We start from the raw sequence: 14,211 nt of genomic DNA, 5'->3' as shown, positions 1-14,211 counted from the left end.
CCAACTATTAGAAAAAAGAAATACTATGAAACAGATTCAGAAATGGATCTCATCTGAAATAGTCGAAGAAATAATAAGCCATATTATTACAATCAATGTATGTGTTTAGTTTAGCGTGGACCCACGAAAGATAAAAACTTAAAGATCTAAAGCAATTTTCTCCATGAATATTAGAAATTAATAGCGTTCAAGACAACAGTAGATCACTCTATTGGTTGTCACTGTTGGTCACATAGTGGTTTTGGGAATTAAGAAGTAAAAGTTTATTAATATTTTTAAGTCATTTCGCCTTTTGTATTCATATTACGTATTGTTTACGAAAGTCCAAGGTTTGAGATATGGATGAGTAATGTACTGCCTTGAACTGGCATAAAAATCCATTTTTATATTAAAGATATTGCAATTCTTGTTGTTTATTTATTTTTATTATCAGTAAAATAAAGATACCTGCTAGTGCCCGTGATTCTGTACATTACGACAAAAATATGTGTAATTGGTACGAACCAAATACATTTTGGTATTCTCTTGAATGGCCACTTGACAGCTATTTTTTAACTACTACGACTCGTAGCTATAACGACTGGTATTTATTAAACCAGGGCGTTGAAGACATTTATTATCTGACTTCAAAAAGTGATTCAGTTTGATGTATATTGTTGGAATTTAATGATAATGAAATGTAAATCTATTTGGGCTTCCCATGTGCTAAATTTCATGTCTTAATGTTTGTTCATAAATTGCGAGAAATTACTTAATAGGTATGTAGATATTCATTTATTTCTAGAGGGATATAATATCTATTTCTTTATGTTCACAGGTATTGATTTCTTTCTAAATTACTGTTTGCTGCTCTTCTAAATTACTGCTTATTGCTCAATTAATTGTCTACAGAGGTTAACTAGGAAGTCAGCAGGTACATCGATAAGCAAAAAATTTCTATATTTAATTTAGGATACTCCAACTACAAATAAAATGAAACTTGTATTTCAAACAAAATCCTTGGAAAAATACGGAAAAAAACAAATTATAATAATCACATTAGTTTATCACACCATAACGCAAGTCAAACAAATTATTTTACACCATAGTAATTAGCTATGTTCCACCCCTTTTATTAAAAAATTGCCGGTGTGACGGGAAGTGATAAGTAGCTAATTGACACTTTCACACCTGTGCATTTGTCGAATCAGTCTTTTGAAACATATTGTTCAAATGAATTTATGAGTTAATAATAATAATAATTTATTTCAAGTTTGTTTCACAGGAAAAGCTTATAAATATCTAATTGCGCTAGTTATATAAAGAATATTTATCTGACGCTGAACTAGGTGTGAACCTGTATTTCAGCATACCGCATATATCAGACAAAAACTCTAGCATCAAGTATATGACTCATTGGAAAAACTTTTATGTTATAATTTACAATCTATTTAACAAGTAGTTATATTATGGTGTGGAGTGTTCAAGTGTTCTTCCTATTAGTAAGGTGAGAGGGTGTATGTTTGTGTGTATGGATCCCTGAAAAGCCATATGGTATCGACAAAGTGTGAACAACATGGTGTTCACGTGAAGAGACGGGTGATCATTCTCGATCCACTCCCCTACCATCTCTCTAATGGGTATGAAATAGTACCCATGAAAGAAAACGCGACTACCCGACATTCTATAAGGTCAAAAGTCTATTAGATTTTTACATTACAAATACTCTTGCCCACACTTTCTTTACACAAAAAATATTAAAAAAAGACAGGCATACAGATTTTATTCAGTTAAATTATTTACTTGTGAAGACGGTATAATTTTTAACATGACGTGTTCATTGTGAACTTGACTCAATTTCCGTTGAGGTCGCGACATTTTACGACGCCGTTTCTTTTTTTATCTTCACATTTTTAACTTTTCCTGACCCCGATACTGGGTCAAGTATTTAGTAATTTTATTGCCGTCACATGTATTTTTAAATATGATAAATATTCATTAGGATTTATATGTTTCGCATTACGAAAGAAACTTGAAGGCTATATTGGACTCAAAGGAGTATTTTTAACCATTTCACGAAGGACATAAATTGCAATATAAGTAATAATATTTAACGCAGGATTGATTAATTAGATTTTAATACCTTGGACATTTACTAGGACTAAGTCAGCGTACTTTATACATGCTTAACACTTGCATCCTAATTTATTTCTTCTATGACAAATATAATACAAAACCAACTCCTTTTTGATTTGACTTTTTGTTTCAAATATTCAAATTCAAAATCATTTATTATATACCGTTATAAAAAGATATTTAATGTATTTAAATGCTTCTAATTTTACATTTACTGACAGTTCTCAAATCAAGGGCGTAGAACGGCAGAGAAGAACTGGCGAGAGTTAATTACTCTTCGCCACTCTTTTTAATCGCCATGTTCTATATATTATGAAATTCCCTTTAGTTCCATCAAAAATTTCCATTTGATCACGATATAAAAATCTTGTTAAAGTGTAGAAGGGTTCGGGCCGTTTTTCTTAATAGAGCGTTAATGCTCGCTCGCCGGACAATTTGTGAGAAAAATTATAGCCTCCGCATATTTCACAGCCCAGGGGTGTAAGGGCGTGTTTTGCAAATGCACACAACTTTGCTTGCAAATAATAAGAAATATATATTTAAAATCAATAATAATAATAAGAAAATCTTCTTCTTCTTCTTTAAGTGTCTCTCCATTACTGGAGGTTGGTAGTTTTTTGAAGCGTGTCTTGTCTTGCACCAGATGTAGCAACTCTTCCGCATTTGCAATACCCGTCCACTCCCCAATTTCTACCTCTGAATAATAAAATCTGTAGTTAATAAATAAACTTATGATCATGACAACTCATTTACGAATAGCGCCCGCAGACCAGTTTATGGAGCAGCTTATTCAATGTGTTTCGTGGTCTAAGACTTTCTGAAACTCAAGTAAAATTCGCCCATAAGAGAACAAACCTTTTGGTAGGATGCTATTATATGAAATTTTAAAATAAAGCTTTTATTTAAATTTCTAGCGACTACCTAAAGTTGTTAATTTTTTACGTCGCTAATTACTGAGGGAGGCGCTAAGCGATCATAGCGGGATTTTTATAAATGATTCCATTTTTAAATAACAAATGAGGTTTAGGTTTTATTATATTTCCCGAATTTTTGCAAGTTGTATTACTCTGAGGTTTGATAACAATTTTGGCTTATTCAGTGTTTAATACATAAAAATAAAAAACAAAATTTATAAACTATTAATTAATTACAACAATTTGTTATGTAAAAACTTACCTACAAATGTAAGTACATACATTATTACTGGTATTAAATATTGGTATAAAATATTGGTTATATAAATATTTATTTTGCTATTAAATATTAATACCATTAACAAGTATAAGTTCTCTTCCGGGCTCTGAACCTTAGACCCGCATCATACCGTATCAAAAGCATAAATTCTTTACAATTTCTTCGTTGCGTGATCAAAGCGTCTAGTTCCACTTTCTAGCACGCGTGAAAGGGCTACACTACAGGACAAATTTAACAAACCAGTAAGAAAGGAATAGAAGTCCACAAAACCTTTTGGTGTACCTATTTGTAAAAATTATTAAATGAATATTGAAAATGTTATTTTAAATGTTAATGATAAACGGCACAATTTTATGTAGATCAATAATGTATTATTATAAATGTACTAAAATTGTTTACCACACATTTAAAAATAACATGTTGATAATAGGAAAACTTGGATTGGGATTCCAAAATTAACAAAGGGAGTTTACCTCATAAAAATATTTTCCTGCATTTGTAATTTTGGGGAGACACAAAAACAATTCTGTTAATTAAGATCCAATCTTACATTACAGAAAATAACAATTACAAAATACCCACATTTAGCTACAAATCTGGTTTTCCCTATTATTTACTGAAAAATAAAGTGATTAGGGCAGGAAGCGGATAATTAAATTTATAAAGTACATTTAAGTTGATTTAATAAATGTTTACACTAAGTTTTTCCTTTAACTGGGGCAAAAATAATTAATCATAGTACTCATGGGAGCTTTGTAACTGACACACGTCTCTAAACATGTATAGTGATATGTGGGATTTTAACCTGTTTCACAATGCTTTATTACCACAGGTACGTACTTCAAATAATTGTATCAACACATTATTATAATAAGGAAAATTTGTAATTAAATAGCATTACACAAGGAATATCAGAGAAATTTTCTGCTGTTACTTAACATGACACGTTACTGTTTTTACGACCTGCAGTGTACAGATTGCGTGCCGAAAGTCGTTTCTTTGCAATCGCAAGAAACTGGGGGTTTTCAATAAATATAGCTAAGCGTATAGTTAGAGAAGATTAGAACTGACTCGTATATTCTGTAATGAATATTTCCCTGTTTTAAATTTTTAATATTGCATAAGATTGGAAATAAATCGCTTACAATTAAGCCTCGATAAGTACAGTGTACAATCAAGTAATGTTTTTATAGCAAAGTTCTTAATTTTAAAACATATTAACTAAATAGATAGTTGAAGATGTATTATAGATGTAAAGCAAATAAAACATACTTTAATTCATATTGGGCTTTTGTACCTTGAAGAACAAATTAGATCAAGATTTTTTCCAGTGTGTTATTTCTTTGCACTGTCATAATCTGATAAAGAAATTATGAGCTAAGAATGAAAAAGACAATACAATGTCTTGCAAGTGTATGCGACTTGTATAGTGTGAATAACAAAAATAATTATGAAAACTGGCAGTGAATCAAAAGTCTGTATAATTTAACCATATCGCGATGCATTATTTCTTTGGGGTTAAATTATAGGACTATTTGTGAAATCTAACACTCACAAGTCATGGCGCTTACTCATGGTAATTTGATGCGATTTTGTAAAGCAAAAACATTCTGAACAAATATAGATGCTACTCATAACTTGATTTACTTTATTAAAAGATGAAAAACCTAAGAGTAATGCCACATGTTATGTTATTTTTTTTAATAATTTTATGACCGGGTATCGAGACCTTTAAGCCAAGACTTATTTTCGGTGTTATGTTATTTATTATAACTATAGAGTGCTTCATCTAGACTATCTTTGTCGCGTTTACCACAGATCATATCTTAGACAATTTATTTAATAAGACAGTTTAAATAAACAAATAGTGATTTTTCGAAATTTAAAAATACTGCCGTAAGATTTTTTTAATTTCACTGTCTAAGGTAGATAATTCATTAAATTACGTAACACAAAAAGCGAACAAAAATGTTTCTTTGTCTCAACTTAAAAGTTTCAAGTAGAATAATTAAGTTTGGAAAATTTTAAAGTTGACGATAAAATGTTTTGTGAAAGCAATTTTTGTTTGTAAGTTTTGACTTTAGTTAATTAATTTAGAGTGCTTAGTGTGAGATTCGTGTCTTAAATGTATTAATCAATTATTGCGAAACAATTCAGTTGTTTGTTTCCACGAAATTATTACGTATAAAAAAAAAATTACAAGGAAACAAACATTAATATCGGACATCAGCTAAAAATAATATTTTTTTACCCTTTTCCTTCCTTAGTTAATATAATTTTATTAACTCGTTTATCAATTGCACATTAATAGTTTCCAAATGTTCATATTATTAGTAGACTTTAGGGTTATGTATCTTAACTTAGAGACGCAAGTAGGTACTTTGTGGTACACAGGAATATTCCTGCGCTATCTGTATAGTTCTTATCGGACTTTGGATAATTTAAATATTACACTCGATTTAAGTCAAGTCTTTTAAGATGAATTTTGTAGCAGCCTCTTGCTCCATAAAATTCATCTTTTTGTCCATTTTCCAGTGTTAAAAGTTCTCCTCACTACTAAATTAAAATTCATGTATATCTATACAAATTTGAATAACTGAGCAATAGATTTCTAAACTTTACCAAAACCCTGCATATAAAGGGATTATGTTACTAAGAGCCCTATATTTTCAGATCTTCATGCACAAGAACGCAATGCAGATGCATGCGAGAGAACTCCAGCGAGGGTTAGGAGGGGAAGTCAAGCCTCACCAGTGCCAGCAGTGTCTCAAGTCCTTCAGCTCTAACCACCAGCTGGTCCAGCACATCAGGGTCCACACTGGGGAGAAGCCGTACAAGTGTTCCTACTGTGATAGAAGGTTCAAGCAGCTGAGTCATGTGCAACAACACACAAGATTACATACAGGTTAGTAGTTTTTTATTATTGTTAGCAACATTTTGGAGTAATTAATAACGACAAAATATATATTTGGTGCATCCTTCGTAGTCTGTATTAAATACCTATTTAGGCAAACGTCTAGTCTCGAAAAATAAAGAAAAATCAGAAACAGTTCTATATTTAACCCCGGGTTAGGGTCCCCATCCACTATAAGTATATCCATATACCATCCTTGCTGTCACAAGTTCTACATTGGATTAGTACTACATTGAATGTAGTCCACATTGGTTACCTACATATAATAAAATTGGCTGAATACTCATAAATGAACTTTTGGACAAGAAATAGAATCTTTTTCATAAGTGACGGTTTTTTAGGTGAGATATATTTTAAATAAAAACTTTTTAAACGTTTCAAAAGGGATGAAACTTTGTAAATTAGTAAAATATTTTCTTCACTCGGACAGTCTTTGTCTTGGCTTTTTAGGGTACCGTGATAGAAATTTAAGTTTTCTTACTTGTACCGTAACTGTAACTCCTTTTGCTCTAAACAGTTTTAATAATTCAGTTTGGAATAATAAAATAAATACTTTACGAGATATTGCATTTAATATGAAAGCTAACTATTTTGTCGCTGTGTTTTTTTTTCTATCAAATATATACAAAATATCCTCATCATATACATTAATTAATTCTACAGAAATTCGATGTTGTCATATTTATTTCTCTTTATAATTTGTTACACTATTCAGTTACATTTTTAACATTAATGCGTTGTTAGCATACAACGATTTGATTTCAATACGGAACCCTTAAGTTATGTAACAAATGTCAAGCCAAGCCAATCTTTTCGAGAGGAGTTTAATATCGAGTTTTGGCTCTGCGAAGCGGAACATCTCTAAGAAACTTGCCACCTGACGTTTTTATCTTGACCGTTTGTAAAATCCAGCTTTAATTGTTTTTATACAATCTTTAGCTATATTTGGATTTATAACCTACTATTTCTCAATATATAAAAGTAAGATAATAATAGAAAACGTATACTATAACGATCAGCTGTCCTAACTTGCTTTCGAGTGTATCAAATGCTAGTTCGTCCGCCATATTTAATTTTGAAAGATTCTTTTTTTTAAATTCAATATTTGTTTTTTATACGAACCAGGATCATTATTGTTACGTAAAATATACTAGATTGTCTATGAAATTACTTTTCATAAATTCAAACAAAGAATCTTCGAAACTACAAATTATTGAGGGAGTTTTTCAAGTCCACCCCACAATTTTCTTTTCATCAAAGGGTGGCATCGGTAATTGTCGACAATTTGATATGTCTCTACTGTAAATGTGTAACATTAGTATGATATTAATGTTACACATTTACAGTAGTACATATTGCTTTTTTTATTTACTTCGGTCGCGCCTGGATTTACTTATATTAGGTATTGGTTCATAATATTTTGTATTGAAAAATTCAACTCATAAGTCGTTCTAATAATAATATTGCAATAAGTTTAACTTTACCTATGTTTCCTGCGAAAGATTGAAGTATTAACTTATAAGTTGGGATAATATATTTCTCTAGTTAGTAAAATAATTTGTTCGCACCAAAACCTCTCTTCTTTTAATATAGTGCCATTTAATTAAAGACCATGCAAAATGTCACAAAGTCACCACCTCCCGCCAGGTTGTCATGTGTGGACATTAAACTGACAATTATGACAATTAAAAAACTCATTACGTACTACCTACCAATCATTCAACCATAGATAAATATTTAATTACTGGCAACTTTAGTAGTGTTCGATTAAAAAAACGTGGGAATAGACAACATGTTCCATTTTCATAGTCTGTAATTTTTTATTCATTTGTAAAACGATGAACACAGGATTTTTACTTTATTTTGTCGTATAATGTGTACATATAATTATTTTAAATTAAAAAATGTTGACGTTATTATAAGAAATTATTATAAGCAATTCTTGTGACTACAAAATAATTGCTCAACAAAAGCTCATAAGATTTTTTACAAGGCGTTCGCGATGTAATTTGTCCATAAGTATAATTTAATTTAATAGATGTTGTACAAAAACATTCGTTTATATTTGCGCAATAGACTAACAAATAGCTAACCTTTAGAGCGTGTAAAAACAAGTAAATTTAAACTAACGTAGGAGTGTGAAAAAAGTTAGAAATAGAATTATGCACATAGTAATGCCGGTAACGCCCATCGGAAAAACACGTAAACGAATTTTTTCTGTAACACGTATTCTACGTTCGAATGCCACGCGGGGATTGGCCGCCGCGCGCTCTAAAGCTGGCCATTGGCTAATTTTTTTTCCCGCTTTTCACGTACACGGTCGAGCCAGTTTTTTTTTCGTGGAAACTTCGGCCAATGAAACGCGCGTAGTTTTAATTATAAAAGTTGTCTGACATATGGAACTATAAATTGTCTATAAATGTGGTTATAAAAACGTGACGCAACGATTGCTTATTTCATTAACATTAAGTTGTTTATTGCTAATGTAGTTTTATGTTTATTTAATTATATCATTAAGCAGAGGTTTTACGATTTTATTTTATATAGCGGACGTTTATAACTTATTGTAGATTCGCACAGTGAAATTTTATTATTAGATATAAAGAAAGATAGAGAAAAAAATAAAAACCAAGACTTACCTTCTCGTTAGAATTATTAGTTTAAACCAATGTCAGTTTGACAAATCGATTGCGTTAATGTAATCTGTATCTCTTTATTATAAAGTATTTTTTAACTATGCTACGTAGTACCTATAATCTTCATTTATTTTCGCGCGGGAAATAACTCGATGCGATCTGTTTTATAATGGGCGGTCAGTTTAAATTTGGAATTCCAAAGACGTATTCCGTATGCTGCGATGCGTTCATGTTTTATTAATTCTAGTTTATTTTAGATGCACTGTAATTTTGGCTTGTGAATTTGATTTTAAATTCACTTTTAGTAAATATAATAATGATATTTAAATTTGAATTTGTTATTATAGCAGGTTTGAATAAAGTGCTTCATATTTATTTTTTCGATGATTCTTGACTTTATTCCTCCAAATACGTCGTAATTAGTTAGGATTGAGTTATTACTGACATTTGGTCTGTTAATTTATTCCTTCGAACTGAAACACGACAAATTTCATTCATTTCATTAACTAAGGTGTAGCATTTGTTTGACAAGTGTATTGTTAATAAAGTAATTCATATTAATAGCGGAAGTTGTGTTTTTATATTTATTTATTTTTTATCCGTAAATAAAGTAAATCAGTGGCACTACAACCTGTTTAGGTCTTGGTCTCAGATTTCTGAATCTGTTTCATGATCAATTTTCATTCTAATAAGCCAGTAGGTGATCAGCCTCCAGTGCCTGACACACGTCGTCGATTTTTTCCTTCACCGTTCGAGCAAATGTTAAATGCGCACAAAGAAAGAAAGTCCATTGGTGGACAGCCGGGGATCGAACTTACGACGTATGTGAGTCGCACGCTGGAGCCACTAGGTCAACACTGCTCTCATTTTTATCCGTAAACCATTTTATATAATTCCTTTCATCCAACATCAACGTAAGCTCGGCATAATGTACCGCATCTCATTATACATAATGTGAACTATAAAATGTATATAGTCAAAATGGTTGGTCCGGCAGTCATCGCGTCGCTGATTCTATCGATTTTCACCCCACCCCTTATGTATCCCAAAGTGGGGTGGGTATGTCACGCTGCATTATAGTTTCGCGATTTTTGGTCAAAGCTTTACTATATTAATTAATGTAATCCCTTGGTACTATCGTTGTCTGATCACAAATTTGTCGATCATTTTACTTTATAGATACTGTATTTATTTCTTTAAAGAAATTCTCTCGTTTACATGGTCTGTGTAGTCCACGGTCTCTAGAGTTAATTAATAAGGAAGAATATATTGTTCCGTTTATAGAGATGTAGGTGATCTATGGTTCAATTTCGAAATTAGAAATCGGAGTTTGATTTTGTGACTTCAACTGCCATAGATTGACGTCTTCAGACTAGACTTAAAATCTATTTTACTTTCGGTGCTTCTTGCTATCTTATGTCTGAAACCTAAAAAGAATATAGATAATCGTATATATGGATTTTTCAATTGGATGTATTTAATGTAGAGTAAAAACTTTTAAGATTTGTCTTATAACTGGCCAATGCGAAAAGTTTTCTCATTTAAGGGTGAAATTAAGCAATTGTATACGCTTCACTGAATACGAAAGTAATATGTAAAATTTCAGTAGAATTTATCGGGTAATTTGATATCAGAAGCGTACCTTGCTTTCCACTAAATTATATTTGTGTCATCCTACACACATATATACCTAGCTAACTATGGCATATAATAAAAAATATTCATTTCAGATTTAAATACATTTATACTTTTGGCCCGGCATTTCTCTGCACTGTGCCATATAACTGATGTTTTCTTAATCTGGTCTATCTTCTAAATTGTCTTCTTATGCGTTTATTGTACTTTAGGCAGCAGTATAAGGCTTTGTTGCTCCTGTTCTGTTTATCTTGACTTGATATATGTGAAAGTTAAAAATATTACTATATAAGTAGTAGACGTAAACATGAATATCAGTACAAAATCTCAGTGTCAAATCCTTTTTCGTCTGGCCTAAACAAGAACACAACACAAGATATTTCGTCTATAGTGTTTCCTGGGAGACGTAGGCTTCGAATAAATAGCTCTTTCTACATATTTCTATTCCGGGCAACTCTGAGCCACTCAATAATTGTTACCGATAGATAGATCATCCGTCCATCTCCTGTCTTCCTCTTGTACGACTACGATGCTCTTATCATATGCCACGACCATCAGCATTCTAGCCTTATATTCTTTACATCTGTAATCGCTCTACCCTATTTCCCAGACAAATACTAAAGCAAAAATAGTTTTATGTGTCAGATAAAGTCGGGCATAGTTGTATATAATTTCTAATCACTATATAACAAAATGGTCGTCCTATTAATATTTCAATACAATATTTAGTGTTGGATATTGCGAATAACCGCGATGTTGCGGTGAACACAAACGCATTTCCTTTAAATTATTTAACTAAGCGATATGCACGGGACTCATACATTATTTTACTAAGCAATTAGCCTAATTGACCGTATCATTTAAATTCGGTTTGTTACTTTCGGGTATTCATAATAAACACTATGTTATTTAATTAATAAATAAATGGCTAACCAAAGAATGTATTGAATGATCGATCATACGATTTAAAACTACTGTACAATTAATATGCATTTATCAGGGTTTAAATAAACTTGTCATAAATACGAAGACCTGACCGAAAGATTATATCATATACATAAAGCCTGTTTCTTTGAATAGCGTTTACAAAATAATGTACAATCCGCTTTGAGAACTACACAAAAATTCATTTTTGTATGAATTTTTGTATCATGTAAAATTTGATGTCTTTCCTCTTTATAATATTTAAGTGGATAAATTAAGTGTAATGGATAATATAATTCAATATAACATTTACATGATATTTTAAACTTTATAATTACAGCATAATTTTTGCATTACAAGTCAGCCATTTTTCATCCTTTACCTACACTTATGGTAAGCCCCAAACCCCAAGAATGAGGGGATAATGAAGTTTAGTCCCTCGGGGAATTTACGTAACTCAAGCACGTAATCCATCTTATCATTGAAAAATTTTTAATGGAAAAATTTGTCCGGGTGAAAGAAATCCATCCCAATGGGAATCCAGAATGGTTATATATTCTTTTCTTATATACCAAACTAGAATTCAAGTTGATTTATGTAAGTGCTTAATGTTTTATAAGAAATCGTTCTACAATGATGGTTACTAGATAATAAGTAATTTATTCCTCTTGCAATTTTGGACTAGACACAGATCTATACCTGAGTCCTAAGACCATTTTAAAGCTAAACATATCTGCCAGGTGCAGATACTCATTAACAGAATAATAAATGGTCAGTTTTTATTCAAATAAATTAATGCACGGGCATTTTGTTCCCAATTTCACTATTTCAAACATTTAAATTTCGAATGTGAAATTCCATTTCAACTTTTTTTTAATGGAGTCTAATTTGACAGTACGATTTAACAACGTCAAATTTTCACTATTACAAACTTTTTGCTGTCCAAATCCATTGTTAACTCCGAAGCTTGTTGTAAAACTGAATTTGAACTCATACATTTTTGTCTGAAATTAAATTGAGTTGCATACTTTTGTTTTGCATATGTTGCTTGTTCCAAGTTATTTATTTTTAGTCTGACTTTATGTTGAAATGCATACCGAGTTAAACTAATTATTGAAATAATTAAAATTAATGCATGCATAGTTATATATTTAAAATATCGAATGGTGTAATAGTTACAGAAAGTTTGAATATTCGTGGTTTCGTTGCTTCATTTAACACAAAAAAATTTAACTATTTCAAATTTTTCATTGTAATAACAATTCACCTATAAAGATAGCTAGACAGAATTCGCGCACTTAAAATTAATTAAAAAACAACTGACGGCCGCCATTCTTTTGTTTTCTAATAATAACCCTTGCTTTTCTTTCTGAGTGTTCTGTTATCAATAAGTTAAAAGTATTTTTTCAAATTTTCTTTCTCACGAAAGGAGTTTACAGTCGCAACTTTTAAAATAAATAAATTGAAATTCGAACCAATAACTTTCTACTATGGTGGCCTTCTGTAGCCCCAAATTGTAGTCAGCAATCTAAATACTTCATCATCATTAATTATACATTTTAATTGTCATAAATGTTAAATGTTAATTCTTAATATGAATATTAAGAATTCCCTTCTAAAAAAAATCTTTATCAACGAGTAAAACGTCAAATAGAACCTGGTGAGATAATGAAAACGGAACACAATCTGAGAGGTACCGAGGCTCGCTAATTTGTGAGCAAACACTGTTCAAATCAAATAAAAACCGATCACGCGAAACAACCTTTTTTCCATCTCACCTCGAAATAGGCTTCGGTTCATAGACTAAACGCTTTGATACTTTTTCTGAACCGCCATTCGAAAAATCAACTGAGAATAAATTCTTAGTGAATGTAATGAAATTGAAATGTAGTTTACAAAAACAATTGGATATTTGATAATTTTATTGTACTGTCATAATATTTTTAAAACGATATAAAAGCAGTATTGAGAGCTAGGTTAAAATAAAATACAGTATTATTTCAGAAACAGATAAAATAAACAGAAATATAAACTAGTTTTAACAAAAACAACTCAGGCAGATATTTCATCATGTCTCTTATAAATCTTTAAGTAAATAAGAGTGTAGACATAAATAAGTACCAAGTGTATTTAGTCGCACAATACCATGCCCTCTTTCTGAGGGTTGAATAAAGAAGCGTCTGTATGAAAAAAATCACAAAAAGATAAGGGAGGGACCTCGGACCAATCATGGAAATTACGTCTTCCAATGGACGAATTTGTTTTCAAAAGCTCCGTTTTCTTTATTGTAGATTTATTTAAATGTAAATTGTTTTTTCACGAGTTCGTTCAATTGTAGTGGCAATTTTGTAACTTAATTTTGCTTTTATGGTTATTTAAAACCAACATTTAATGTAATAACTAAGTATTGAGTAACACTTTTATAATTACATTAAATACATAATTAAATACTAACTACTTACCAAAAACTATCCGTTTTCTAAAATTATTGTCGAACTAATTTCTGTGGAATCAGATCAGAAATGGTAATATAATGGTCTATAATGTATACCCATAGGCATAGACAAAAGATGATTAAACACTCTACCCCCCTTGTGAAGCACCCGGGGCCACAGATGTCGTAAGATTTTTGAGCTAAAATGAGCTCCCGCCTAATTTATTTTTTGCCGCCTTTTCCCCAAGTAAATATTGACATGACGCTCTCAAGAAATATATGGACAAGGCTTCGTAATAAACGAAAAAAGATTATTACTGTTGTTTTAAATTTACAAAGGTTTTTAAAATTGTTCGATC

The 14,211-nt window shown here is 30.9% G+C and overlaps 1 protein-coding gene across 8 annotated transcripts in view; it reads left to right on the top strand.

The window, feature by feature from the left end:
- Window positions 1-14,211, top strand: part of LOC110997550 (zinc finger protein 135-like) — a 77,782-nt gene that overhangs the window by 43,700 nt on the left and 19,871 nt on the right. For all 8 annotated transcript variants that reach the window (XM_022265770.2, XM_022265769.2, XM_022265767.2 and 5 more), the window contains one exon: window positions 5,983-6,214. In XM_022265770.2, coding sequence (XP_022121462.2) covers window positions 5,983-6,214 — 232 coding nt within the window. The remainder of the gene's footprint in view (window positions 1-5,982; window positions 6,215-14,211) is intronic.

The sequence above is a fragment of the Pieris rapae genome, chromosome 13, assembly GCF_905147795.1.
Source record: "Pieris rapae chromosome 13, ilPieRapa1.1, whole genome shotgun sequence".
Taxonomy (NCBI): Eukaryota; Metazoa; Arthropoda; class Insecta; order Lepidoptera; family Pieridae; genus Pieris; species Pieris rapae.
The sequence above is the reverse complement of the archived record's forward strand: the minus strand, read 5'-3'. Positions and strand labels throughout refer to the sequence as shown.